A 27,563-nucleotide genomic window follows, 5' to 3' on the forward strand; every position below is an offset into this window, starting at 1 on the left:
TGATAAAGAATCCTCCCACAATGTGGGAGATCTGGGTTCGATCCTTAGATTGGAAAGACTCCCCTGGAGAAGGGAAAGCCTACCCACTCCAGTATTCTGGCCTGGAGAATTCCATGGACTGTACAGTCCATGGGGTCGCAAAGAGTCGGACACAACTGAGCGACGTTCACTCTCACTGTGTATATATTTCAGTGCTACTCTGACAGCTTGTTTTGTGTGAGTTTCAAGTGTACAGTGAAGTGATTCAGTTATACTCACACACACACACATACATACTTTTAATTCTTTTCCATTATAGGTTATTATAAAATATTGAGTAGAATTTCCCGGGGCCGTACAGTCGTTCCTTGTTACTTGGCAGGAATTCCTGAGCAAACTCTAGAAATAGCAGAGGGAAAGAGAAGAGACAACGCTTGGATACATTTTGTTCTTGGTTTAATTGAACTTTTGAACTGCCACCACTGCCATCATAAAAAGTATTACATTTCTTAAATGATAACGAGATAGAGTTAGAATGAATAAATTATTTGCACATAGTTTGCAAGTGCTTTATTTAAGCTCACTTATACACCCTAAACTGTGTAACTCTAAAACACGTTTTTGGTTTTTTTTTTAATTTTTTAAAATTTATTTAATTTTTAAATTTTTAACCATACTACCAGCGTTCTATGTTTGACCTGTGTCAGGTGATACAAGGAAAGAAAGAAAGCAAGCAGGCAGCTTAGAGTCTCATACATGCCAGCTGTATTCCGGTTTATTCCCAAGGCACATTCACTGTCTAAACACTCAAAGTCAACTCCTATATGGATTTACCAATAAAAATGCTAATGACAGTACTTTGTATTCCTGTTTTGGTGGGGAAGGCAGTCGGTGGACGTTGACAAATTTGGTGTCATTGGTTTTTAATACATGAACTCCCGTGCGGTATGGAGGAAATTGGAAAAGCAGAGATTTCGTTCTGTGTCCTGGGAGCCCAGCATGGGTATAAATCCGTTCTCTTCCAGCAGTTGGGAACCTACGGCTGGCAGATAAACACATCTATCGAATCTTAAATGTTTTGGCTGTGTCCGTACAGCGGTAGTCTGTCTGCGCCTCGAAACAGACCAAAGGAAACTAAAAATAAAATCCTCTACCCCAGGGTCCCCGTTAAGATAATCTCTGTTGGTTCTTCGGAGAGTTACTCAGTGGGTGCATTCCAAAGAGCTGGGATTTTGAAGAGTTCCAAATAGTCTGAAGGATGCTCTGGAGGGTGGCTGTGGGATACCACGGGGCTTCTGTCTGCGTCTGAAACTTCAAGGCTACTAGAGAACAAAGCCTTCTCGGCTTGAGCAGAGATGGTCCATATATAACACAGGTTTCGAGACATCAAGTGAGACTGGGAAGACCAAGAAGCATCCTAACACAGTGGGTGTCAGAACACGCATTCGCACACCCGTTCATCTCTTCTGGGGAGCTGCTCACGGGCTTACACAGAAAAGATCTTGATGGTTGTGGGCAGACTGAAATACACGTTCCTGGAATAAAACAACTGGGACTTGGGGGGAAAGAAGAGACACAGAGAAATATTCTTGTTTTCATTTTGTACGAGATTTATTTATGCGTTTATTTTATTTTTTTTGTCTGTGCTGGGTCTTCCTTGCTGTGTGGGGTTCTCTGTAGTTGTGGTCCATGGGCTTCTTCATTGTGGTGGCTTCTGTTTGTTTTGGGCCATGGTCTTTAGGCATAAGGGCTTCAGTGGTTGGGGGGTTGTGAGCTCTAGGGTGCTTGGGCTTAGTTGCTCCATGGCATGTGAGGTCTTCCGGCACCAGGAATAGAACCTGCGCCTCTTGCATTGTAATGTGCTAAGTTGCTTCAGTCGTGTCCAGCTCTTTGCAGTCCTGTAGACCATAGCCCACCAGGCTCCTCTGTCCATGGGGATTCTCTAGGAAAGAAGACTGGACTGGGTTGCCACGCCCTTCTCCAGGGGATCTTTCCGACCCATGGGTTGAACCCACGTCTGCTGCATTGCAGCCAGGTTCTTTACGACTAGCACCACCTGGGAAGCCCTCCTGCATTGTAAGGCAGATGCTTAACCACTGGACCACCAGGGAAGCCTTTGTTTTCATCTTGAAATGATGAATAGCCATGACCAAAGATTCAAGTGCAAGCAAACACCAGCCCATGGGATGAAGACATGTAAACACGGCTTTTATGAGAGATTAAGTGAAATGAGGACCTGCAGAAATGAAAACCCAGAGCTGTGTATGTGGAAGCAGGCCGACCGAAGGGACCCTGATGAGTCTCGCCTCCTGATATTCACACCCTTGTTTAAATCCCTCCGTCTCTGTGTGCACCAGCCTCCTAGTGACTGCTTCTCAGTGGACAGAGTACAGAGAAAAGATAAAGAGATGAGTTTTTTTTGGTCTTACCCGCTCGGGCTGCCGTAACCAAGCACCATGGATTTGGGTGGTGTAGTGGACAGACATATTTGTCAAGGTGTGGGAGGCTGGGAAGTCCTACACCAAGATCCTGGACACACCTTCTTGCTGTGTCCTCAGATGACAGAGGGAAAGTGGACTATGCTGTCTCCTCCTCTTCTTGTCAGGGCACTAATCCCATTACAGGGGGCCCCATCCTCATAATCTCATCTACCTCATCATGGGCCCCCCACCCGTTATGAATTCATGTAAACCTAAGGACCTCACAAAGGCTCCACCTCTGAATACAATCCCATGAGGACTTAGGGCTTTGGTGTGTGAATTTGTGGGGGGTTGGGGGGACGCAAACATTCAGGTCCTGACAATTATCAAACACCAGGACTCTCTGTTGTTAAGAGACTCTAGACTCTGTTGCCACCCTGGCTTGATGAGTCAGACCTCCATGTTGGAAGAACCAAGCAAAGCCTTCGGCTCACAGGGCGTGGAAGCAACAAGGCTCTCTGTCCATCAATTCATGAGGAGCTGGATCCTTTCAACAGCATCAGGAAGCTTGGGGGTAAGTCCTTCCTAGATGGTTTCTGGAAGGGGACCACAGCCCTGACTGAAAGTTTGAGTTTTATCCTGTGAGAGAGCCATCCCCGCCTCCAAAGTAGATGACTCAGCAGAGCCTCAACCTGCAGAAATTGGCAACAAACCTCACTGTTTCAGGTAACTGGATGATTTGGAAAGCAAATTTGAGATAATGTGACGTATCAGCAGATAATCAATATAACATGGTAGCCCTTTTCAGATACTTCAAGGGCTTCCAATGATAAGAATGATTTAGATTTGTTCCATTGATTCTCCAAGAGCATATCACTGCCAAATGAATGATAGTTGTGAGGGGCTTTGCTCCTGCTGTTTAGTCGATGAGTCCTGTCTGACATTTTTCGACCCCATGGACTGTAGCCCACCAGGCTCCCCTGTCCATGGGATTCTCCAGGCAAGAATACTGGAGAGGGTTGTCATTCCCTCCTCCAGGGGATCTTCCCAACCCAGGGATCGAACCCAGGTCTCCTGGGTCTCCTGCATTGGCAGGCAGGTTCTTTACCCGCTGAGCCAACTCCTTGTGTCCCACATATATGGAGAGGCATAAAATATTCCATTCAAGTCTTCTCTTGAAGGGATATCATTGTAAGTATTCCCAGTGAAGGGGTTGTCCATAAGCTCTGAATTCACCCCCACCCCACCACCCTAGAATTATCAGACACCTTGGGGGTGGTGCTTTGCCCACTGATGGAAGAACGTGGCTCCCCTTGATTTAAAGAGGGGCTTACAGGCACTTTTGCTTAAGCCCTGAAGGATTTGACAGAGTTTTCAGAACTCTCCAGGTTCAGTTCTGCAAGCGGAGCCCTTCAAAGCGACACATGTGACATCTGAGTCTCTGAGTCTCAGGGCGGGAAATTAAAGTGTCTGTGCACGCCTCTCTCACCATCATTTACAGCTGTGATGCTCACCCAGGGATTCAAGTCCGTCTCCTTGGAGGAGACCCGGGAGGTTATAGGATCACCCCAGTGCTGTCTCCTGGCAAGGGGGCCAAGCCCCGGAACATGTCAGGGTTACGCTTCACACTGTTGGTCTCCACCTTCTCTCCCCACTCCCACGTTCTGTTCTCTGCTCTGTCTCTCCCCATGACCTTTTTTCCTGGAACTCCCTTCTCCTCTGTTTTAGTTCCGACTGTTCCTCGGTCACAGCAGCTCAGGGGCTCCTGGCCACTCCCCCTGCACATTCCCACGGAGGGTGTCCATGGACCCTCAGTTTTAGATATGCCTTCTCCTTTTTGCCTTTTCATGCTGTTCATGGGGTTCTGGCAGCAAGAATACTGGAGTGGTTTGCCGTTCCCTCGTCCAGTGGGTCACGTTCTGTCAGAAGTCTCTGCTGAGACCCGTCCATCTCGGGGCACCCTGCACCTCGTGGGTCATCACGTCATTGAGTTATGCAAACCCATTTGCCACGATAAGGCTGTGACCCATGAAGGGGAAAAGGACACCACTGATGAAAACGTGCATCTGCCCCACACTCCATATTTAATTTGCATTGTTCTAATATGAAACGGTCCTGAAGGATATCAGCCCTGAATATTCATTGGAACGACTGATGCTGAAGCTGAAGCTCCAATACTTGGGCCACCTGATGCAAAGAGCCAACTCACTGGAAAAGACCCTGATGCCGGGAAAGGTGGAGGGCAGGAGGAGAAGGGGAAGACAGAGGATGAGGTGGTTGGATGGCATCACCGACTCCATGGACATGAGTTTGAGCAAACTCCAGAAGATGGTGATGGACAGGGAATCCTGGCGTGCTCCAGTCCCTGGGGTCATAAAGAGTCAGACATGACTGAACATCACCAGCCTCCTCCTTTGTCTGAGCTGGAAGTGGTAACAGATGAACGTGACAGGCAGAGAGAATGGGTCTCATGGGAGAAGGTCCCTGTTTTCACGTCTAGATGTGTCTGCTCACATGGGTCCGTCTGTCCTCCCCAGATGCTGAAGATGCAGAAGTAACTTAATTCATGCAAGTGTTATCTCAACCATACACAGGTAGACTCGTATTTTTCTGAATGTAAAGGTGATTGATTATTCGACCTGGGAGTAAGACAGAGGGGCTCATAGCTTTGCTGGAAGAGCATCAGGGAGACTTCCCAACACCCTGGCTGAGAGGGGAGTCTAGCCTAGGACTGGGGGAGGCACGGTAGTCCCCATAGGGTCTAGCGTGGCCCCAAGTTATGGGGTCACCGCATGTCTTCTAGCCTCAATGTCTCTTCATGTTCCTAGTGCCAAACATCCACATCCAGAAAATGGCTGTCTGCTCAGCCACTGGCGACTTGTTCTCAGGGGACCACCTCTGGGCAGGTTGGTTCTTTCCCCGCTGCTTGGCAGTGATTTGTTTCCAGGGGTAGCTCTGCAGCCATATTCTCTTTGTGGGTGGGGATTAGCTCTCGTTCACCTTCGTGACCTTGGACTTGAGCTCTGAAAACTCCAAGGTGCTTCAGGCACGTTCGCAGACCCAATGCACTATTCAAATCGTATGCGTATCCCAAGGGATAGGTAAGTTGGCGTCTCTATTGTCCTTGCCTCTAACTGGACTAATTCTTAGGAGCCATGTCGTGCTTAACTTAAAAGAGGAACACAAACTCACTTTGGTACCACAGTAGTTATTACAGCGCTCCTTTCTTTTGGTGATTTCATGTGAAAGAGGAGGAAAACAAGGAGGGACTTAAGCCAAGGCAAGCTCTGTTTCCTGTCTCTGGGTGACAGCATCAGAGTGTAAGCATGATACAGCTCTCTGCATATAAAGGGTCATTTCCCACAGGCACACATCATAAGCACGGAATAGAATTTACATCCCTGTAGGCTTTAATTTCATATTTATGAAATTTTTATAGGCTCTCTAATAGAGACGATGCCTCGAGTTTTGCCAAGGTGTGAAAAATAGTTGATAGCAGGTAGATGTACCCACCACTGTCCTTCAGACATGAGAGCAGAAATATAAATAGTCGAGACATTTTCTGATGAAAGACTGAACTCTTGTAGGGAGTTGAATCCCATGCCCTGCCGTGCTATTAGGCACTTTGATATATATTATCCTATTTAATGCTTATAAAACCCGCTAAGGTAGGATGCGGGCTACCCGGGTGGCTCAGATGGTAAAGAATCTGCCTACAATGCTGGAGACCTGGGTTCCATCCCTGGGTGGGGAAGTTCCCCTGGAGAAGGGAATGGCTACCCACTTCAGTATTCTTGCCTGGAGAACCCCCGTGGACACAGGAGCCTGGCGGGCTACAGTCCATGGGTTTGCAAAGTGTTGGATGAGAGTGAGTGACTAACGCTTTCACAAGGTAGAACTCAATGACTTTTTCATACACAAGGGGAGTGGGGCCCAGAGCTGTGGTCGCAGCGCTTGTAAGTGATGGGTGTGTTGGAACCTGGCTTCCCTGATGCTGAGAACGTTTCTCTTCCAGGCTCATCTCCTTACTTGTGGGGTGTACTTCTTTTCTCTTTATATATATAGAAGGCAATGGCAACCCACTCCGGTATTCTTGCCTGGAAAATTCCGTGGACAGAGAAACTTGGCAGGCTACAGTCCATGGGGTCACAGCGAGTCAGACACCACTTAGCACATCAGTACACACACACACACATACACACATTTTAACCTGACTTCCTTTTCCTAAATGCACCCGATACCATCTTTTTGGCTTATTCTCGTCATGAACCTGTTTTTCCTTGGTCCAGTTTAGCCACTTGTACTTGTCTGCCGTGGGTAACAAATGCTTCCTGGTACCTATTATAGAGACGCATATATTTCCATCTATCTGCATATGGAGCAGGAGACTCCAGCCAGTCAGAGGGTCGCTTCGAATAATCTACCCTCATGCATCGAGATGAGGACAGAAGCTGAGCGCCAGCCAGCACCGGCCAGCCTCGGAAGTCCCCCCTCTGACCTTCGAGCTGGCCGCTGCCCTTCCTCTTGGACGTGACTCCCCTGTTCTTGTCGTCCTGAAGGGGAAATGCAAGTGTCTGCCCCCAACAAGCCCTTACACACCACACTTTCCTTCCAGTGTTGCATGCATTAAACATCCGCTGAGTAGAAATGCCAGGAGCTGGGACACCCAAGTTCTCAGCTTTGCCTTTTGCCTTTGTGTGAACGTGTGCCTGGTTTTTCCTTCTGTCTGGTCTTTCTATCTCCACCACACCTAAAAAGGCCTTCCCTTGTGGCTCAGATAGTAAAGAATCTACCCGTGATGCAGGACACCTAGGTTTGATCCCTGGGTCAGAAAGATCCCCTGGCAAAGGGAATGGCAACCCACTCCAGTATTCTTGCCTGGAGAATCCCAAGGACAGAGGAGCCTGGTGGGCCACAGTCCATGAGATCGCAAAGAGTTGGACACGACTGAGTGACTAACACACAACACTCCTAAGAAAGCAAGCATAGAGCACCAACGTAGGGGCCACACGGCTGTTCCTGCGGGTTACTCTGCCCAACCACCATGAACCACTCATGGAATGATGCCGGTAAGGAATCGGACCACAAAAGACATGAAGGCAGACCAGAAACACACACACACAAAGGCAGCATCCTTTGGAGATTCTTGAGTAAAAGTGGCACTGGAGCGTAGCTACAAAAATGACCTGGTTCAGTTCAGTTCACTTCAGTCGCTCAGTCGTGTCCGACTCTTTGTGACCCCATGGACCGTAGCACGCCAGGCCTCCCTGTCCATCACCAGCTCCTGGAGTCTACTCAAATTCATGTCCACTGAGTCGGTGATGCCATCCAACCATCTCATCCTCTGTCATCCCCTTCTCCTCCCACCTTCAATCTTTCCCAGCACCAGGGTCTTTTCCAAGGAGTCAGTTCTTCACAATCAGGTGACTCAAGTATTGGACTTTCAGCCTCAGCATCAGTCCTTCCAATGAACACCCAGGACTGATCTCCTTTAGGATGGACTGGTTGGATCTCCTTGCAGTCCAACAGACTCTCAAGAGTCTTCTCCAACACCACAGTTCAAAGCATCAATTCTTCGGCACTCAGCTTTCTTATGGTCAAACTCTCACATCCATACATGACTCCTGGAAAAACTATAGCCTTGATGAGATGGACCTTTGTTGGCAAAGTAATGTCTCTCTTTTAAGATGACCTAGGCTTTTGAAAATAAAACAGATACAGAAACTTGCCAGCGGTCCGCTTTCCGCCAGCCCCTTCTCAGCCTTGGTTGCCTGTGCTTCCTCGTCTCCGTGCCCAGTAACCCCCGTCACTGTCAGAGCCTGGCTCTGTGTCTGCTGGTTGATGGTGCTTATTCCTCTACCCTCTACCTGTCAACAGATCCTTCCCTGCATGCGTCCCACGCAGTCTCTGTGGACAGCTCCCATACTGCACATGGTCCTGCCTAACTAGCATCACCCACTTGCGTGCCTCTGTTGAATTTCAGCCTCAAGGAAGTCCCTAGTGGGGTTCATGGACCTCTCCCTTCTACTCAGCCATTGCTCCAGGCTCACCCTCCTGCCTTTTGGTCTCCCTGAAGAAAGACACACTCATAGATCCAGCCCTCGTGCTACCTGGGGTTCAACTTACACAGGCTTCCCTCTCTCTCATCACTCCCCTCCCAGCCTGAAGTCTCCAATAAAGTCCTGCCTGGTTGACTTTCTAAATGCCCCCGGTTTGGGGGTGAGGGCATGGCTGCAAGAAGCTTGGAGAGGGAGACGCATATTCAACAGAAGCAACACAGAGACTTGGGTGATGATTCATCAGGGTCACGGCTTTCTCTTTCCAGTCCTTTGCCTTGGGCGGTGAGGCAGGCAGGAAGAAAACCAGTCTGTTTCTCCTCCGTTTGTTCAATGTGTGTGTTGAGTTGCTCAGTCGTGTCTGACTCTTTGCTACCCCGTGGGCTGTTAGCCCTCCAGGCTCCTCTCTGTCCATGGGATTCTCTGAGCAAGAACACTGGAGTGGCTTGCCATGCCCTTCATACTGCGTGGTAAGCGCCCAGGGAGTGTTCACTAAGGGTGACGATGATGCCTGACTGTTGCAGTAGTTGCAGAGGCATTGCAGCTTGAGGGCTCTGGAGCACAGGGTCGGTAGCTGTGGCAGAACATGGGCTTAGCTGCCCTGCAACGTGTGCACTGGTAGGTGGATTCTTAACCACTGAAACCACCAGGGAAGCCCTGATTCCAGCTTTGCACTCTCTTCCCTGGAAACCTTCCAGCAGAGAGAGAACCAGTCCGATGGATAGATGAAGCGCGAGAAGGCCCACCTACTGTGAGCACGCATCATGTTCTCTGAGTGCCCACTCCCTCCTCCCCTGCGATTACCAGCCGTGATCTGTATACACACGTGTGTACATATCCTCCCCACTGCGTGTGCTTGAACACTTCCTGAAGCTCACAGCATTCCTCAACCCTCCTTTACCTGTCATTAGTTCTGGAGCCTCTGGAATCACATCATCTCTAAAGTCAAAATAATCAATGAAGAAATACAGCATCCAATGCCAAAGTCATGAAGGCACTCCCCCTGAATTAGTCCTCACACATATCATTAAGGCATCACAGGAGAAAGAACATGAGTCTGCTTACCTTGGAGCCATGGCTCTGTGAGATGGTGTGTAGGATTGTGCAGTAATCTGGTCCACTGATCGCTGCAGACGTTCATCTGAAGGTCTCAGGCCACCCCACGCCACCCCCAACCAGCTGATTTTGACTTACATCCTCTTACGTAAATCCCTCAGCCATGTAAAACAGGACTGTGCCTTTTTCTTGCCCAAGGAAGAGATGTGTCAGACTCGGAGACATATAAATCTTTGATTAAAATGTTAGTAGTCATCCTGTTCCTCAGAGAGCAGGTCAAGGTAAGCTTGGCTTCCCATGAGACAGTCCTCAAGAGAGGACCACGGCTGCCCTTGTGTGGGCCTTCACTTGCCTGCCTTCTCCCGCTTAAACCTGGCTGATGGGCAGAGCAGCTGCTCTGGAGTGATGAGGAGGACTTCCCCAGTGGTTCAGTTACGTGAAGAGCCATGCAGGGGACACAGGTTTCAGTCCCTGGTCCAGGAAGATCCCACGTGCCTCGGGGCAACCAAGCCCCCTCGCCACAACTACTGAGCTTGTGCTCTGAAGCCTGGGAGCCTCACCTACTGAACCTGAAGGCCACAAGTACTGAAGCCGGAGCAGCCTTGAGCCCCTGCTTCTCAACAAGACACCACTGCAATAAGAAGCCTGCACAGCATGATGAAACAGTAGCCCCCATCTCAGCACAACTAGAGAAAAGCCTGCACGTGGCAATGAAGACCCAGTGCAGCTATGAATTCATTAATTAAATAAAAGTGGTGATGAGGTTGGGACCGTGAGGTCCTTTTTTCCACTCCCCACAGACGCCACCCTTCCTCAGATTCCTGCCAGCCACGGTTAGTTGTGCGTGTCTAGGGGAGCTCTGCGTTTTCTTTTCCGGTGGTCATGTGTGGATGTGAGAGCTGCACCATAAAGAAAGTTGAGCATCGAAGAACTGATGCTTTTGAACTGTGGTGTTGGAGAAGACTCTTGAGAGTCCCTTGGACTGCAAGCAGATCCAACCAGTCCATCCTAAAGGACATCAGTCCTGAATATTCACTGGAAGGACCGATGCTGAAGCTGAAGCTCCAATACTTTGGCCACCTGATGTGAAGAACTGACTCATTCAAAAAGATCCTGATGCTGGGAAAGATTGAAAGCACGAGGAGAAGGGGACGACAGAGGATGAGATGGTTGGATGGCATCACCGACTCAATGGACGTGAGTTTGAGAAAGCTCTGGGAATTGATGATGGACAGGGAGGCCTGGCGTGCTGCAGTCCATGGGGTCACAAAGATTTGGACATGACTGAGTGACTGAACTGAAGACGACATTTCTTTACATCATCTCCCATAGAAAAATGGGTCCCGGTGGGCTGGGCCATCGTAACAGTCTTCTGGGAGACACCAGTGTCGGCCTTGTAACAGAGGGCTGGGCTAACCCCTTGGCTTAGGTGGTGTCGGGCCCTAAAGGCAGTGTGTGTGTGTGTGTGTGTGTGTGTGTGTGTGTGTGTGTTGGAGGGGGAGTTTCTTTGTGAGAATGGCGGTCAGGAAAAGAAAGGACATTGGGTATCTTTTCCTTTCTCAGTGAGTGTGCAGTGGCGTTACATTAAATTAACCTCTGTGTCCTCATTCTCCTATGCTATACTTAGTCACTCAGTCGTGTCCGACTCTCTGTGACCCCCTGGACTGTAGCCCGTCAGGCTCCTCTGTCCATGGGATTCTCCAGGCAAGAATACTGGAGTGGGTTGACATGCCCTCCTCCAGGGGATCTTCCTGACCCAGGGATCGAACCCGGGTCTCCCACATTGCAGGCGGATTCTTTACTGTCTGAGCCACCAGGGATGCCCTCCTTCTCCTGGGGCCTCATCCAACAAGGCTCGTGTCCTGGGATCAGATAGCAGGTCTGCGCTGGTTCTGTCTGCCACATGACCTCCCCATACATCAAGTCCCAGCTTGGAAGGCAGGGGTGTCGTGGAGGTGGCGGCATGGAGCACACTACCCCCCTAAACTTCCCCTAAACCCCCCCAACACCCCTGCCCAACCCAGCCACGGGTGGACAGCTAGTGGATTCAGTGGGCAAGGCAAGCACACACTGTGAGTTTAGGCGAGTCTGGGCTGTTAAGGAGAAGGGCACCCTGGTCCTGATCATAAGCCCGCCTGATTGCCAGGCAGAGCTGCCTGAGCCGTGAACATCGATCAGTCGCACTTACAGGAGGGTTTGCGGTTGCTGTCCTGGGAGGCTTTGTTAACAGAGGCTGGCTTGCTGAATGAGATGAACTTTAGTGCTGCCAAAATTAATGTGCTGCTGTCTGAGCATCCTTCACCTGATAAGGCAAAATCAAGTTTATGTGGTAGGAAACAGGAGCCCTGCTGAGAGCTGAAACATTTCAGAGGAGAAAAGAAAAAGATGGTTTTAAAGAGTTTGCAGGGGTGAGTCAGATGAACAAATGCTTTGTGTCTCTCCTGATGGCTCAGAGCCAATCTTTAAATGTAACTACTGAATGTGACCCTGATGCTGGGAAAGATTGGAGGCGGGAGGAGAAGGGTCGACAGGGGATGAAATGGTTGGATGGCATCACCGACTCAATTAACATGAGTTTCAGTAAGCTCTGGGAGATGGTGATGGACAGGGAAGCCTGGCGTGCTGCAGTCCACAGGGTCACAAAGAGTCGGACACGAATGAGCGACTGAACAACAAAATGTGATCTGAAAGAGCTAAATAGTTACGGTGGCTATTTTCTTTTCCTCCGTTGAGGTTTAGGATTTTTTTCCCATTGGATAAAGTGAAAGTGTTAGTGGCTCAGTCGTGTCCGACTCTTTGCGACCCCATGGACTGTAGCCCGCCAGGCTCCTCTGTCCACGGGATTCTCCAGGCAAGAATACTGGAGTGGGTTGCTATGCCCTTCTCCAGAGGATCTTACCCACCGAGGGATCAAACCCAGGTCTCCCTCATTGGGAATACCGATGTACCACAGTTTGGTAGCCCTGGGAAAGAAGACTCTAAGAAATGGAAGTTCAGCATTTAAGCCTTAGAGAGGCTGGGTGGGGAGGGTTGTTTGTAAGTGTTGAAAGAACCATAATTAATGTTGAGAGAAGAAAGTTTAATCAACTATCTCACTGTTTCAGATGCCAGACTTGCTTCTGCATCTGCAATGTGTATAGAACATACTCTCTCCCACTGAATTCCAGTTTTTCAATGATGTGAAAATGAAAGTCGCTCAGTCATGTCTGACTCTTTGCAACCTCATGGACTGTCCAGTCCATGGAATTCTCCAGGCCAGAATACTGGAGTGGGTAGCCCTTTCCCTTCTCCAGGGGATCTTCCTGACCCGGGAATGGAACCAGGGTCTCCTGAACTGCAGGCAGATTCTTTACCAACTGAGTTATGAAGGAAGCCCCTTTCCAATGATGAAAGGTTTTAATTAAGCAACTCCCCTCTGTTAAGATTTCAGAGACTTTATCAAAAAGAAAAAAATGAATCCTGGATCTTCTGTGTAGTACTGTTCAAATAGGCTTCTGTTTCATTTTTCTTGAGCAACTAATTAAGAAATTGTTATTCCTAAAATGATATTAATGGATGGACTATAATTTGTGGATCTTAGTTTTAAAGCCCATTTCTTAAAAATCTTTCATGGAATAGGGATACCATTTTTTTTAAAAAAATCAGTGTATGTATAATTTATTTCTTTCTTCTCAAGACATTTTTAGAAATGAACCATGCAGAGTATTACCATGTTTATTCCAAGGCTTGTTTGGTGGCCAAATATGGTATTCATCTTGTGATTTAGTGATGTCTTTGAACATCTAGAAATAAAGACCTTAAAAAAAAAACTTCAGATGGTGTCCTAAATATCTAGAGGTCATTAAATCTTAAAATCTGTATTTATTTATTTTTCAAGTTTATCCAGGTGTGTTTTGAACTTTTAAAGACTGAGGTCCATTTGAACCACTAAAAGTTATCACCTCACGAATCTATACTTCCTCTAAGTCGTTTACGGAAATAAAATTAAAATGTAGTAAAGAATCTTCAGTGTGAACTAAAAATCTGTTCCTATAGAAACCAGAGTAAAATTTAGCAGTTAACCACATAGTATGTCTGTGAGTCATCTATTTTACACCTGATTTTAGCCACAAAAAGCGATCACTTGGAGATTGCTCTGCAATTATACTGAGATGCTTTATTTTTTAAATGCTTGCATGGCATTTTATTGAACGCTGTTGTTTAGTCACTAAGTCGTGTCTGACTCTTTGCGACCCCACAAACTGCAGCACGCCAGGCTTCCTAGTCCTTCACCAACTTCCGGAGTTTGCTCAAACTCATGTCCATTGAGTCAGTGATGCCATCCAACCATCTCATCCTCTGTTGCCCCCTTCTCCTCCTGCCTTCAATCTTTGCCAGCATCAGGGTCTTTTCTAATGAGTTGGCTCTTTGCATCAGGTAGCCAAAGTATTGGAGCTTCAGCATCAGTCCTTCCAGTGAATATTCAGGGTTGACTTCCTTTAGGATTGCCTGGTTTGATTTGAGTATACTGCAGTTTTCCTCACTATTATTCTATTGGTGGACATTTAAATTATTTCCAAGCTTTTTGTTGTTTTAGTTGCTAAGTCATGTCCGACTCTGCCACCCCATGGACTGTAGCCCATCAGGCTCTTCTGTCCAGGGGATTCTCAAGGCAAGAATACTGGAGTGGGTTGCAATTTCCTTCTCCAGAGGATCTTCCGGACCCAGGGATTGAACCTGTGTCTCCTGCATTGGCAGGTAGATTCTTTACCAGCTGAGCCACTAAGGACTCCTCTCCAAACCTTTAACTGCTATAAATACTCACACAGTAAGTGTTCTTGTCATATTTTATGAACCAGAAGCACACTGTTATGAAATCATATTTTAAAGCAATACTTATCAGTGAGGCATCGTTTTCACCCTTAGTTAGCTTTCTTTTCCTGAATTTTACTGGCTCTTTTGGGCATGGTTTTTCCCTCTTAGAATCAGCTTGCCTTGTTCAAACAAAATCTGATTATCTTTTTCTCAAGTGCAAACGTGGACATGTGAGAATGAAGAAAAGATAAAATCTTTTATCCTCTGATACCTCCAGCTTGAGAGATTCTGCACTGTAGTCCATTGGCTATAATATCTGCGAGAGTGGGTTTACGCCAACTCATGACTCGTGCATGCGAGATTATCAAGGGAGTCTCACCATCAATGTCATTGACACCAATTTCATTGAACGCCAATATCAGGCACGGTGTGGGATCCTGAAAATACTTCTCATCTCAGCCATAATCCTGTTGCTGAATCAAACTCGGGTCCTCTCAGCCCCACACAGCAAAGCCATTCTGCTCACACCAGGTTGTGGTGAAGGAAACAGCAGTGTTCCCTTCAGGCGCCAAGTGAGGAGTCCAGGCAGCTGGTGCTTAAAAGACCCAAATGCCCCCAAAGACACTAAGGGAAAGGCTTTTAAAGACAGGGTGAGGGAAAGGAGTTGTGGAATGTGTGGTCAGCTTGTGGACATCCTTCTGACTGGCTGGTGGTGAGGGAATTGGGGGGTCAGCATCATTAACCTTCTGATTCCAAGGTCTGGGGTCAGTATGCTGATGGTGAGCATTATAGTTAACTCTTTCTGTCTGGTGGGGGCTTTAGAACCTGCAAAATAGCTCAAAGGGACATTGCTCAGAATATTATCTACAGCCCTTGAGGGGGAAGTAAAGTCCTTGAGTTTGTTCAATGGATAAACTATTAAGTGTTTTGTCTTGCTTGACTGTTCTCCTTTGCTTTTGCCTTCTCTCACTTCTTGGACTTAATTTGCTCTTTAGAACTTGGAGAAGGTCTAGGAGGCTCCAGGTTTCCTACAAACAAGATGTGGCAGACATGGGGGGTGTCTGTCCACAAGACCTCCCTGAAAGGTCCTCCTTGGTTTTAGTCTCAGCATTTTCATCTTGTTTCTAGTGTAGAAGAAGGTGTTGGTGTTTATATCACTCAGCTATCTGCTGAGGTGTAACACAGCAACACAAAGTGCAAGGGCTTGTGATAGCATGCCTTCATTTTCTCAGTCTCGGTGGCTTGGTGACCTTCAGGAGGCTGAGCTGGGTATTTCCAGGTCAGGGTATCTCATGACGTCAGCTAGGACTGCACTCATATCATGGCCTGACTGGGCTGGATGGTCAGCTTGCAAGATGGCTCACCTGTGTGGCTGTTGGGCTGGGGGGTGGCGGTTCCGATCTGTCTGCTAGAAGAAGATCTCAGAACCTTGCCATTCAGCCATCTCCACGGGGCTGCTTGCGTGCCCTTCCATGATGGCCGCTGGGGATATTCAGCATGGGAGAACCAAGACAGAAGCCATAATGCAGTGTATGACCTGACCTGGGGAGTCGTGCACCATCCTCATATAAAGAGTAGTTCTCTACTGGTTATGCAAGCCCCCTCTGATACAGAGTAGGGAAGGTCTATATAAGGTTGTGACTAGCAGCATGCAGGGATGCTTGGGGGCTGCTTAGAGCTGTTTGAATAACTGATACTTTGAGTTCTCCCTCTGCAGCCAAAGATGTTGTTGTTCAGTCGCTATGCTGTGTCCGACTCTTTGCGACCCCATGAACCGCAGCGCGCCAGGCCTCCCTGTCCATCACTAACTCCCTGAGTCCACCCAAACCCATGTCCATCAAGTTGGTGATGCCATCCAGCCATCTCATCCTCTGTCGTCCTCTTCTCCTCCTGCCCTCAATCTTTCCCAGCATTAGGGTCTTTTCCAGTGAGACTCATTGGAAAAAAGATGATTTTCCATCTAAATTTCCACTGCATATGGTCAGCTAAATTCCTTTTGTAATTTGATCCCATTGCCAATATGTGCAATTTAGTATGTACGATGACCATGATTAAAAAGGTGGGCACTCCAGTAACTTTAGGGTGACTCTAACAGCGGTCTCTTCATTTATCATCTGCCTTTTATTTTAGCATAACCCTTTAAAGAATTTAACAGCTTACTGTTTTCTTCCTCTGTAGTGAATTCCTCATTTGTGTTGAAAATTATTTCCTGAAACCAGCAGAGTTCCAATTGTTTGCATGCAGGGCACCAGAGAATATACCATCTGCTGTATACCCAACAGGGCTGCACAGTGAATATTTGCATCAATCTGCAGGAAATGTCCTTCTTATGGGCACATCTCACCCGTTTACCAGATCTCTGCTTGGTTCCACAGAACTCGGATGAGGGGAATAACTTTGGAATGATTGAGTGATATGACTTCTCGTGCTTTTTAATCTGTGTGTGTGTGTGTGTGTGTGTGTGTGTGTGTGTGTTATTTGGTCTTAGATTACAAATATACACATATTAGTATATAATCTAGAAAGAATCAAATGTTCTAGTGATTCCGTCAGATATAAACTACAAAACACATGTTTTAAAGCGAATTCTTTACTCAATTCTGTATGCCCTAGGTAGGATCCTTGAGATAATGAATTGGTGGAAAAAGTAACTGAGTAGAAAAATTAAAAACAGTAAGACAGAGGAAGCACTTTGGGGTGTTTTACCATATTGCCCAGGAAACTTTGGATCTTTCTTCTTATTCATTCTTCTCCAGCCGTGATTTGATTGCTCTTAAGCAGTACTTTCAGGGCTTCCCTGGTGGCTCGATGGTAAACAACTCATCTGCCAAGGCAGGAGATGCAGGAGACGTGGGTTCGATCCCTGGGTCAGGAAGATCCCCTGGAGAAGAAAATAGCAACCCACTCCAGCATTCTTGCCTGGGAAATCCCATGGACAGAGGAGCCGGGTGGGCTACAGTCCATGGGGTCACAGAGAGTCAGATACGACTGAGTGACTGAACGACAAGAATTAACCGTAGTCCAAAGTATCAGTCATAATAAAGGCACCTGCTGATACAGACTGCTCATCAATACACATGCATGCGCATGCTCTCTGAACCTAAACTGTCATCAATTTCCAGCCCTCGGACCTGTCTAGTGATATAAAAATTGTCACATTTGATACTGGACTTCCCTTCAGGGCTCCTCCTTATGGTCTACAAAACTGGCACCCGCACAGACAGGAGGACGTTGACTTGGATTTGCTGTTGTCTCTCCCCCAGCACTTAGAACACGTGTTGGGTGCTCATTCAATATTTATTATTTGATTTTCCAAAAGATTTTTAAAATGAATGAATGAGTTAAAAGATTTGGATGGCAGTTGCTTTACCGTGTTCCGTTTGTATCTGCTGTACAGCAGCGTGAATCAGCCATACGTATACATATATCCCCTCCCTCTTGATTCACACCTCATCCCTCCCCTCCAGGTCATCACAGAGCACCAAGCTGAGGTCCCTGTGTTATATAGCATCTTCCCACTAGCTGTCTATTTTACACAAGGTCGTGTATATATGTCAATGCTACTTTCTTAATTCATCCCACCCTCTCCTTCCCCCTCTCTGTCCATGAGTCTGTTCTCTGTGGCTGCATCTCTATTCCTGCCCTGCAAAAAGTTTCATCAGGCATTGAGTACTTATTGAATGAAGGTTTGATTATTTTCCTATAAAGTCACATTTTGTAAACAAATGTTAAAAAAAAAAAAAACTACGTGTAAACTAGTATTTTTTTTTTTTTTTCATTAGCACAAGCTTTAGGAACAAAACCCTAGTGGTCAAAGAGTAACAGGCATGAGTCTCCTTCAAGATTTATAAATGTAACTTTTCCCAAGCTTTTGATAATAGCCACAAAGATAATCTGCTTGAGTCCAATGATTAATATAAGAACAAACAGTTTACCCATACGTATATAATAAGTTCAAGTATCAAAGACAATTTGTCTTGAGAAGAAAGTCATTAATGACTGCACTATTCCATTCTTAGCAAATAAGTGATGTTCCAAACCTTGGTCTCTGGTAATTATGCTATAAACACTAGAAAAATTGCGTAAAAGAGTTTCAGGGAAAAATACTTACCTGCAGTTGCATGAAGGATTGTGTAGCAGAGGAAAAATGACTTTCACCCTGCACGTTCTGAGTTCTCTTCAGAGATGCTTGTGATAATAGAGAGACGCACAGAAGTTCCTTGCCTGCCTGCCTCATGTCTACATAGGGGGGTACCCGAGGCAGCTGCTGGGGCAGTCACGGTGGGACGTGGCCCTCTTTGGGGAGAAGAAATGGTTTTCAGGAGAGATGACCAGGCCTTAGGAGGGTGGATGAGAAGGGGGCCTGTTTGTGATGAAACGTCTCTGGGTGTAATGAGGATCACACCTCAGGGTCTCCATGTCTCCTCTCTATGCTGCAGAGGTAGGTGACTCGAGCACTAGGCGCCTCTCCTGTGATGGGCGTCAAGCCTGCCTGGCTGACGACAACCCCAGTGGGGGGACAGGTGACCTCTGGGTCTCTCTGGGAGAGTGTGTCTTTAGGAGGGAAAAGGGGGTTAGAGGGAGCCTCACCCTGTGCTTGCTGATTCCCACATGCCTACAGCTCAAAATCATCACAACACCAAAGTGTGTATTTTGGGGTGACATATTCTGAACCCCTACAGTCACACCTTTGGGGTTGTGAATACCTGAGTCACATTTGGGGTGATATGTCCTGAATCCCTGAGTCACATCTCTGGGGTAATATGTCCTGAAGCCATGCAGTCATATCTTTGGGGTGACACGTCCTGAGGCCCCTAAGTCACATTTAAGGTGACATGTCCAGACCCCCCTAAGTCACATTTGAGGTGACATGTTCTAAGCCCCCTAAGTCACATCTTTGGGGTGACATGTCCTGAACCTCTACAGTCACGTTTGGGGTGGCATGTCCTGAGCCCCCTTAGTCACATTTGGGGTGACACATCCTGAGCCCCCTAAGTCACATTTGGGGTGACACGTCCAGAGCCCCCTAAGTCATATCTTTGGGGTGACACGTCCTGAGCCCCTACAGTCACATCTTGGGGTTACACGTCCTGAGCCCCCTAAGTCACATTTAGGGTGACACGTCCAGAGCCCCCTAAGTCATATCTTTGGGGTGACACATCCTGAACCCCTACAGTCACATCTTGGGGTTACACGTCCTGAGCCCCCTAAGTCACATTTAGGGTGACACTTTCTGCTCCACTTCAGTTGCATCCTTTGGATTGGATTCAGTGCAAATGCTACAGCATCTTAGAAAATAACATTGCACAGCACAAAAAGCAAAACCCAGTATGACAGTAAGAGACTATGGCATGAGGACCTTCTCTCCAACCAGGAGGTGTACAGCACTTACTTGCCCAGCTCTCTACGTAAGTATAGACTGCCTGCAGTGGGTTTGCTAGGAGACACAGAGATGCTTCAGCTTCTGTGTAGAACCCGGCCCAAGATCAAAAGGGCACACGCTCGTCTGAGGCCACCGCGAGGAGCTGTATGTGGTGTCTTGTCATAACTCACCTTGCATTTCCTTCTAGGCTGTTCAGGACTCTTGCGACACATGGGCGGATTCCTGCACGGATACTGGAGCAGCCATCAGATCATTTCTGAGCTCTGTCTCCTGCAAGAAAGTCATCAAAACCAGGTAAACTGTGAAAATGGACCAGTGACTTGCTGGCCGACCATTGTCATCATCTTGCAGAGTAAATCCATGAGAGGGGGGGAGAGAGAGAGAGAAAGAGAGAGAGGAAGAGAAGGGAGAGAGAAAGAGAGGGATGGGATGGAAATAGTTATGTTGGAAATTCTTGCATCGCAGGACAGAGGAGGAAATGGAGAAAAGCATCTGTTTTGAAAGGAATACAACAGGTTTCTCTGGACTTAAGAAGATGTGGGAAGTGGTGATGGAGTGTTTTTTCTAACATGATGAGGAACGAGTCCCGGGATGTAATTGAAAGCAGGCTCCAGAAGAAAAAAAAAACATCGGCAGTGATGGTGACACAGGTGGGCAGGTGAGGGACATCCGATTTTTAGTGGATCGGGCGCCTTAATTTCGGTGTCCACAAGAGTGCAGGGCACACTCCTGTCCTTCTCAGAAGGCGCTGTGTGCAGAGACTCGCGGTGGCAAAGAATGCTTAACATATAGAAAATCTGAGCCACATCTTTTGAGAGCAGGTCTCCCCGGGAAGGCGGGCGATATTGCAGAGAAAAGGGATCAAGGTCTGGACACAGTAAGAGAAACGATCCATGCACGCTGTGTCTGGGTCTTTTCTTTCCTTTTGCTTCCTTTCTTTGGTTTTTTCCTCCTCTCTCTGTTTCCCTTTGAGCAGCTGCTGGGAATTTCACTCCAGGAAGCCATGACAGCTTCATATACTGTCGCTGATACAGATACCATATTCTTCAATGTTTGTCAATTCTGTATTTTCTCTTTATTTTTTAAATTATGAAATTATCATAACACATTTACAGGAGACTTGGAAAATACCAAACAGAGTTGTATATAGTTCCACTATATAGTATAATTATTTTTTTAAATGGCTAAACTACGATTTTTAGTTGGAGTTTCAATATCATGGACCTCCCTTGTGGTTCAGCTGGTAAAGAATCCACCTGCAATGCGGGAGACCTCGGTTCAATCCCTGGGTTGGGAAGATTCCCCTGGAGAAGGGAAAGGCTACCCACTCCAGTATTCTGGCCTGGAGAATTCCATGGACTGTATAATGCATGGGGTTGCAAAGAGTCGGACACGAATGAGCGACTTTCACTCTTCACTTTTACTTTTCAATATCAAATCCTCAAAAATTAATAGAATGCACATATAGAAAAGTAGAAGGATATAATAGACCTGGAAAGCACCACAAACCAATTTAACATAATGAAGATTTATGCAATTTTCACACAACAGCAGGATACAAATTCCATTCAAGTTCCCATAGACTGTAAACTAGGAGACATTGGAACATACACAGGGACATAAAACAATGCACAAAAATTTCATGATCTGACAGTATTGAAATCATAAGAGTATCTGTTCTCGGATCACTGTGGGATTATGTTAGAAATCAGTATCACAAGAAATCTGAAAAAATAACCCACATATTTTCAAGGGCAATGTGACTTTTACCAAGAGAGCTCTTACCTTGTCATTGAAAGTCTCAATAAAGTTAAAGGACTGAAAAAGTACAGAGTGCGATGGCAGAGAAGAGAGCATGTAAATGAGAAATTAATATCAAAACGAGAACTTAATATCAAAATGAGAGATTATTATCAAAGATACTTTATATTTAAAAAAACCCATGCATTTGGAAATTACGTGTCCACTTTTAAATCACGGGTGTCAGATGTCACATTCTTGACACGGGACTCAGGCTGTTAATAAGTTAATGCCTATATGTCATTGTGCTATATGTCATTGTGTTGCCCTCCTGACAAAGTGACTGTGGTGTTTTACTTGTTGGGAGGTGTGGATTGAGTGATGGAAACATATAAAGACGAAAGCATTTGACACATTGATCATTTCTTGTCCCAGGTCGATAAACTGAGGGGAAGCTAACTTAACACGCAGCTTCCCTGGTGGCTCAGGTGCTTGAAGAATCCGCCTGCAATGCAGGAGACCTGGGTTCGATCCCTGGGCCGGGAAGATCCCCTGGAGAAGGGCATGACAACCCACTCCAAAATTCTTGCCTGGAGAATCCCCATGGACAGAGGGGCCTGGTGGGCTATGGTTCATGGGGTCGCAAAGAGTCGGACACGACTGAGCGACTAACACTAACTTAAAACACAGGTTTGTAACATTAAATAATGAAAATTAAATAAGAAAAATTGTATTTATTTATTTACTTGGCTATACTGGGTCTCCATTCCTGCTCAGGCTTTGCCCTAGCAGCAGCAAGCAGGGACTCCTCTCTAGTTGTGGAGCATGGGGTTCACGATGCCGTGGGTGCTCTTGTTGGGGAGCATGGGCTCTGGAGACCATGGGCTTCAGCAGCTGTGGAGCAGGGCTTATTTGCCCTGCTACATGTGGGCTCTTCCCGGATGAGGGCTCGAACCTGTGTCTCCTGCATCGGCAGGCGGATTCTTAACCACTGGACCACCAGGGAAGTCCATGAAAATAAGATTTTTTGCTTTGGACAATCAAGTTACCTAATGATTACAGTTCCATAGGAACACATATCCAACCTACAAGATGTGTGTAAGATGAGAACTCCATCCTGGGAGATAAGGCATTAGTGTGTGTTAGTCGCTCAGTCGTGCCTGACAGTTTGCAACCCCATGGACTGTAGCCCGCCAGGCTCCTCTGTCCGTGGGATTCTCCAGGCAAGAATACTGGAGTGGGCTGCCCATTTCCTTCTCCGGCGAATCTTCCTGATCCAGGGATCGAACCCAGGTCTCCCGCATTGTAGGCAGAGTCTTTACTGTCTGAGCCACCATGGAATCCCAATGATTTCTATGAAAATGAAAAACATTAAGAAAGGAAATATAGTTGGAAGAGGCAGGTTCAAATGCAAAAATGGAAACTCGCTTGGAAATGCGTCCCTGGGTAGTAAGGAAATTAGCTAATGAATTTTCTTACCCATTTGCTGAGTGAAGGAACGTTAAAGGCAAAATAAAACCACGGGTAATGCAACATCGTTTGAGTTACTAATTTAAGCAGGTGAATATAGAGAGAAGCCTGCCTCTAAAATTGGCTAATAGTGGCTGTAAAGAGGGAAAACCCTCTTGATTCACTGGTTGAATCAGCTCTCAACAGCAATAATGAATTGCTCTCTGATAAAATGTTCAAATTGGTGGAAGGAGGAATGGCTGTAGCTTTGTATCCATGAGAGGGGGATTAAATGTTCTTGTTGGTGTGTGTTTGTGCAGTCGTGTCTGACCCTTGTGACCCCGTGGACTGTAGCCCGCCAGGCTCCTCTGTCCATGGGATTCTCCAGGCAAGAATACTGGAGTGCGTTGCCATTTCCTCTCCAGGGGATCTTCGCTACCCAGGGATCGACCCCGGGTCTCCTGCAATGGCAGGTGGCCTCTTGACCACTGAGCCACCTGGGGAGCCCTCTATAGCCCTTGAGGAGGAAATTAAGGTCCTTGACTTTGCGAGTACAATATTATTATTATTGTTACAATTATTACAATTAGTATTATTATTACAATATTATTATTTGGTCGTTTTTGAGTGTTTTCCCTTGCTTCTGCATCTTCCCACTTCTCTGATTAAATTTCTTTAACTGATGTTTTTCTGGAGATGAGAGGCAGGAGGAGGACGTGGTGGGGGTTGGTGGGGGACATCTATCCTGGGAAGGTCCCATAGAGTCCTGGTCCGTCACAGTAACACCGAGAGCTTTTATTAGTTACGGCTCTCTCATACGATGCTTTCAGAGATGACCAGGCTGCTGTTTGCTGTCTCCTAGACTGGCTCTTGTGTTTTGCGAGATGGGGCACCAGGCAGAGGCCATTCCTGGGGCAGAGGCCGTTAGCATGTGTCCTCAGAAGTCTTTGTGTGTTTCCAGATGTGCGTGGTGCCCAGGGATGGGGTTGTAATGTTCCAGGCAGGACGTGTTTCCTGCAGAGGAAAAGGGGAAGGGACTCAGGCATCTGAAATTCCCTGCCAGGCACAGACCAGGAACTTCCGCTAAACCCACGTTCCCAGGAATCACGGGCACGTCTCTAACACTCGGGAAAGCCTCAGTTTTGTCCTAGGTGAGGCAGACCTGATTCAATTTTATGGGTTTGTACAGCACATTCGATCCTGGTTGGCGAACGTCCCCTGGAGGAAGGAATAGTAACCCACTCCAGTGTTCTTGCCTGGAGAATCCCATGGACATCATCCTGGTGTTTAGGACCCCAGTAGCCCTTCTGAGCTCCTGGCTCCTCCTCCTCCTGCAGCAGGGTTTGCAGGTCGGCATGCCGAGAGCTAATCCGTCTCCCCGCCCGCGCCCCAGCATCCTGCACCACAACCGATAACTTGGTACCCAGGCTCCAGCAAGTACCAAGTAGAGGAATGTGACCTCAAGACTGCAGCCCGCGTGCTCTCCCTGCTTGTAAACTGACACCACTCTTTCCAGTAACCCTGCATTTGTCAGCTCCTTCACAAAGCTTTGCAACTTTTTGCAAATTGGCTTTATTATTATTATTAGTGCTATTTCTCTCCCTCTGCCCCTCCGGGTGTGAAACCAAAGGAAGGGTTCCCTTTGTCACTTCGAAAGTGTCCTGAAGGTCTATGCCTAGGAGTGGGATGGCTGGGTCATATGGTGGTTTTATTCCTACTTTTTTAAGGAATCACCATACCGTCTTGCATAGTGGCTGTTTCAATTTACATTCCCACCAACAGTGCAAGAACGTTCCCCTTCCTCCACCCCAGCCAACAGGAATTTGCTGTTTGGCTCAGGAAACTCAAACAGGGGCTCTGTATCAACCCAGAAGGGTGGGATGGGGAGAGAGATGGGAGGGAGGTTCAAGAGGGAGGGGACATATGTGTACCTATGGCTGATTCCAAGAACTGACTCATTGGAAAAGACCCTGATGCTGAGAAAGATTGACGGCGGGAGGAGAAGGATGAGATGGTTGGATGGCATCACCGACTCAATGGACATGAGTTTGGGTAAACTCTGGGAGATGGTGAAGAACAGGGGGCCTGGCGTGCTGCAGTCCACGGGGTCGCAAAGAGTTGGACACGACTGAGCGACTGAACTGAACTGATGGCTGATTCATGGTAACGTTTGACAGATAACAACAAAACTCTGTCAAGCAATTATCCTTCAATAAAAAAAATAAATTAAAAAAAAAAAGCATCCTGAGCCGAGGGAGGTAAGATGCCAACGATCGATTCTGTTCCTCTGCGTCGTTCATCACAGCTCCTCATGGCTAATGCCACCCCACATCCCCAGGAGTCCCCTGGTCCTTCCAGGCTGATGGAGATGCACGGGGGAACAGGGGCCAGGGGTTGTGTCCTCAAATCCACGCGGTAAGATGAGCCGTGAGCGCTGGACAGGTCGCAGGTGGCCCTGCATCCATCTTCCTCCTGGTGACTCATCTCCAGCCTCCTTGAGAGGCACGTGTCTGTCCTACTGCAGGTAAAGGGCATCTGCAGTCTTATCCAGGCTTCCCCGGTGGCTCAGACAGGAAAGAATCTCCCTGCAATGCAGGAGACTCGGGTTGGATCCCTGGGTCGGGAAGATCCCCTGGGTGAGGAAATAGCTACCCACTCCAGTATCCTTGCCTGGAGAATCCCATGGACAGAGGAGCCTGCCTTGCTACAGCCCATAGGGTCGCAAAATCAGACACTACTGAGCAAGGTGCATACTCAGGACTGCCCCCACCCCTAGCAAGTCCCAGCTTGGGCGCTTTGGAGAGAGCTGGTATTTCAGGGAGAAAGAGGAGCAAACGAACAGACAGAGGCTCACTCTGCTCCAAAAACAGCTCTGTCTGTTCCTCACGGCCTCCTGCTGTCTCATCGGGGCTCATTACAACACGCAGAAAGCTTCTCATCTCCTCTCTGCTTCAGGACAGACTCTTCAGAATGCATCTTTATCGGGAGAAGTGTTATTTGTGGTTGGGAGGGGACGGGTATCTCTAAAAGCTAAAGCTGGGTATTACTCACTGTACCCCTCAAGGTCTAGAAAGATTCCTGTTGAGAAAGAAGGCCAAGGCTTTTTACAGCCACTGCTGAAAATGGACACTGTTAGCTCAGCTTTGGTGTGAGAGTTTCCACTAAGTGGTGAACCTGCTAGCACTGAAGGTTTAGAAAGGAAACATGCATATCAAGTTTCTTACCCAGCACGTTACTGTATCTTTTGACGTTTCTTTATTGCCTTTTTCTACAAATGATTTGAGGGCTTCCCAGATGTTGCTAGTAGTAAAGAACCCACCCGCCAAACCAGTAGACGTGGGTTCTATCCCTGGGTCGGGAAGATTCCCTGGAGAAGGAAATGGCAACCCACTCCAGTACTCTTGCCTGGAGGATCCCATGGACAGAGGAGCCTGGCTAACTATGGTCCGTAGAGTCGAAAAGAGTTGGTTGCAACTGAAGCGACTTAGCACACACACACCCTCAAGACGAATACGGTGGAAACAGTGTGTCGGGGCAGAAAATCAGTGGACGTGAAAAACATGCGGGTTGACCACCAATATCAGCCCTTCCTCTTAACTCTGGGAGTTAGGCGACAAAAAGAGAGGGCGGAGTTACTCCTATTTTTGATATCAGAGAAATTTGCAACAGAACCGGGAGTTCCTCTTCATAGCTGGGATATCTCTTAATGTTCATTGTGCCAGGAACTTGATCAGGGTTTTTGATTTCGCAAACTGGTAAGGATGTTTACCTTTAGGGTATTCCTACATTTAAAAAAATGCATTTATTCACTTCTTTGAGTGTTTATCTGGCTGAGCTGGGCCTTAGGTGCGGCGTGCAAACTCTTAACGGTGGCCTGTGGGCTCCTGTGGCGTGTGAGAGCTAGTTCCCTGACCAGGGGTAGAAGCCAGTCCTCTGCTTTGGGAGCACACAGTCTGAGACACCGGGCCCCCAGGGAACTCCCCGGCATGTTTTTCCATTTTACCTCAGACCCAGCACCATCCATGTTTCTCCATTTTGTGAAACACCATCAAAAGATCCCCTGGAGAAGGAAATGGCAACCCACTGCAGTATTCTTGCCTGGAGAACCCCATGGACAGAGGAGCCTGGTGGGCTACAGTCCACAGGGTCTCAAAGAGTTGGACACGACTGAGCGACTTCACTTTCACTTTACATCAAAAGAGGAGGGCTTGACTCACCTCTCTAGAGTTCACATAACCCCATGTTAGGCTCCCGAGGTCTGTAGGGCTTAGCACTCAACTGCTTTTCTCCCTACATTTTCTTATTTGTGCTTGTCCATCGTATAAGCCAACAAGAGAGTAAAGCTGTATTCGAATGGGAATATACCACAAGAACCCACGACTTGCACACTTCTGCAGTGGCTCCAGGTCCCGTCACAGAAGGATAACTCATGTCCTTACCTATGGCTTTTTTTTTTCTTTTTTTTTGAGAAATGGAAATAAAAGCCAGAAATCCGCTCTTTACAAAATCTAACCAAGGTGCATCGATGCCCAGCTCTTTAACGAGCGTGTTCAAACAGTCCCCACAATATGCACGTGACAAGAGCCGGCCTCTGAAGAATTTAGAGCAAATAAGACAACGTGGGTCAGGCTTATGGGAGCGTCCGCTCTAAGCGAATGAGGACATTTCCACTGGGGCACCTCCAGG

General features: G+C 47.3%; 1 protein-coding gene across 3 annotated transcripts in view; it reads left to right on the top strand.

Annotated features, from left to right (window-relative positions):
* Positions 1-27,563, top strand: part of LOC145536931 (pseudouridine-5'-phosphatase-like) — a 292,667-nt gene that overhangs the window by 189,244 nt on the left and 75,860 nt on the right. For 2 of the 3 annotated variants that reach the window (XM_081567238.1, XM_081567236.1), the window contains exon 5: positions 19,876-19,982. In XM_081567238.1, coding sequence (XP_081423364.1) covers positions 19,876-19,982 — 107 coding nt within the window. Of the gene's footprint in view, positions 1-19,875; positions 19,983-20,153; positions 21,528-27,563 lie in introns of those variants that run through there. The other variant, XM_081567237.1, reaches the window with a different exon arrangement.

This window comes from Giraffa tippelskirchi, chromosome X (genome assembly GCF_054371585.1).
Source record: "Giraffa tippelskirchi isolate mGirTip1 chromosome X, T2T-mGirTip1v1.2.pri, whole genome shotgun sequence".
In the NCBI taxonomy this organism is placed as follows: Eukaryota; Metazoa; Chordata; class Mammalia; order Artiodactyla; family Giraffidae; genus Giraffa; species Giraffa tippelskirchi.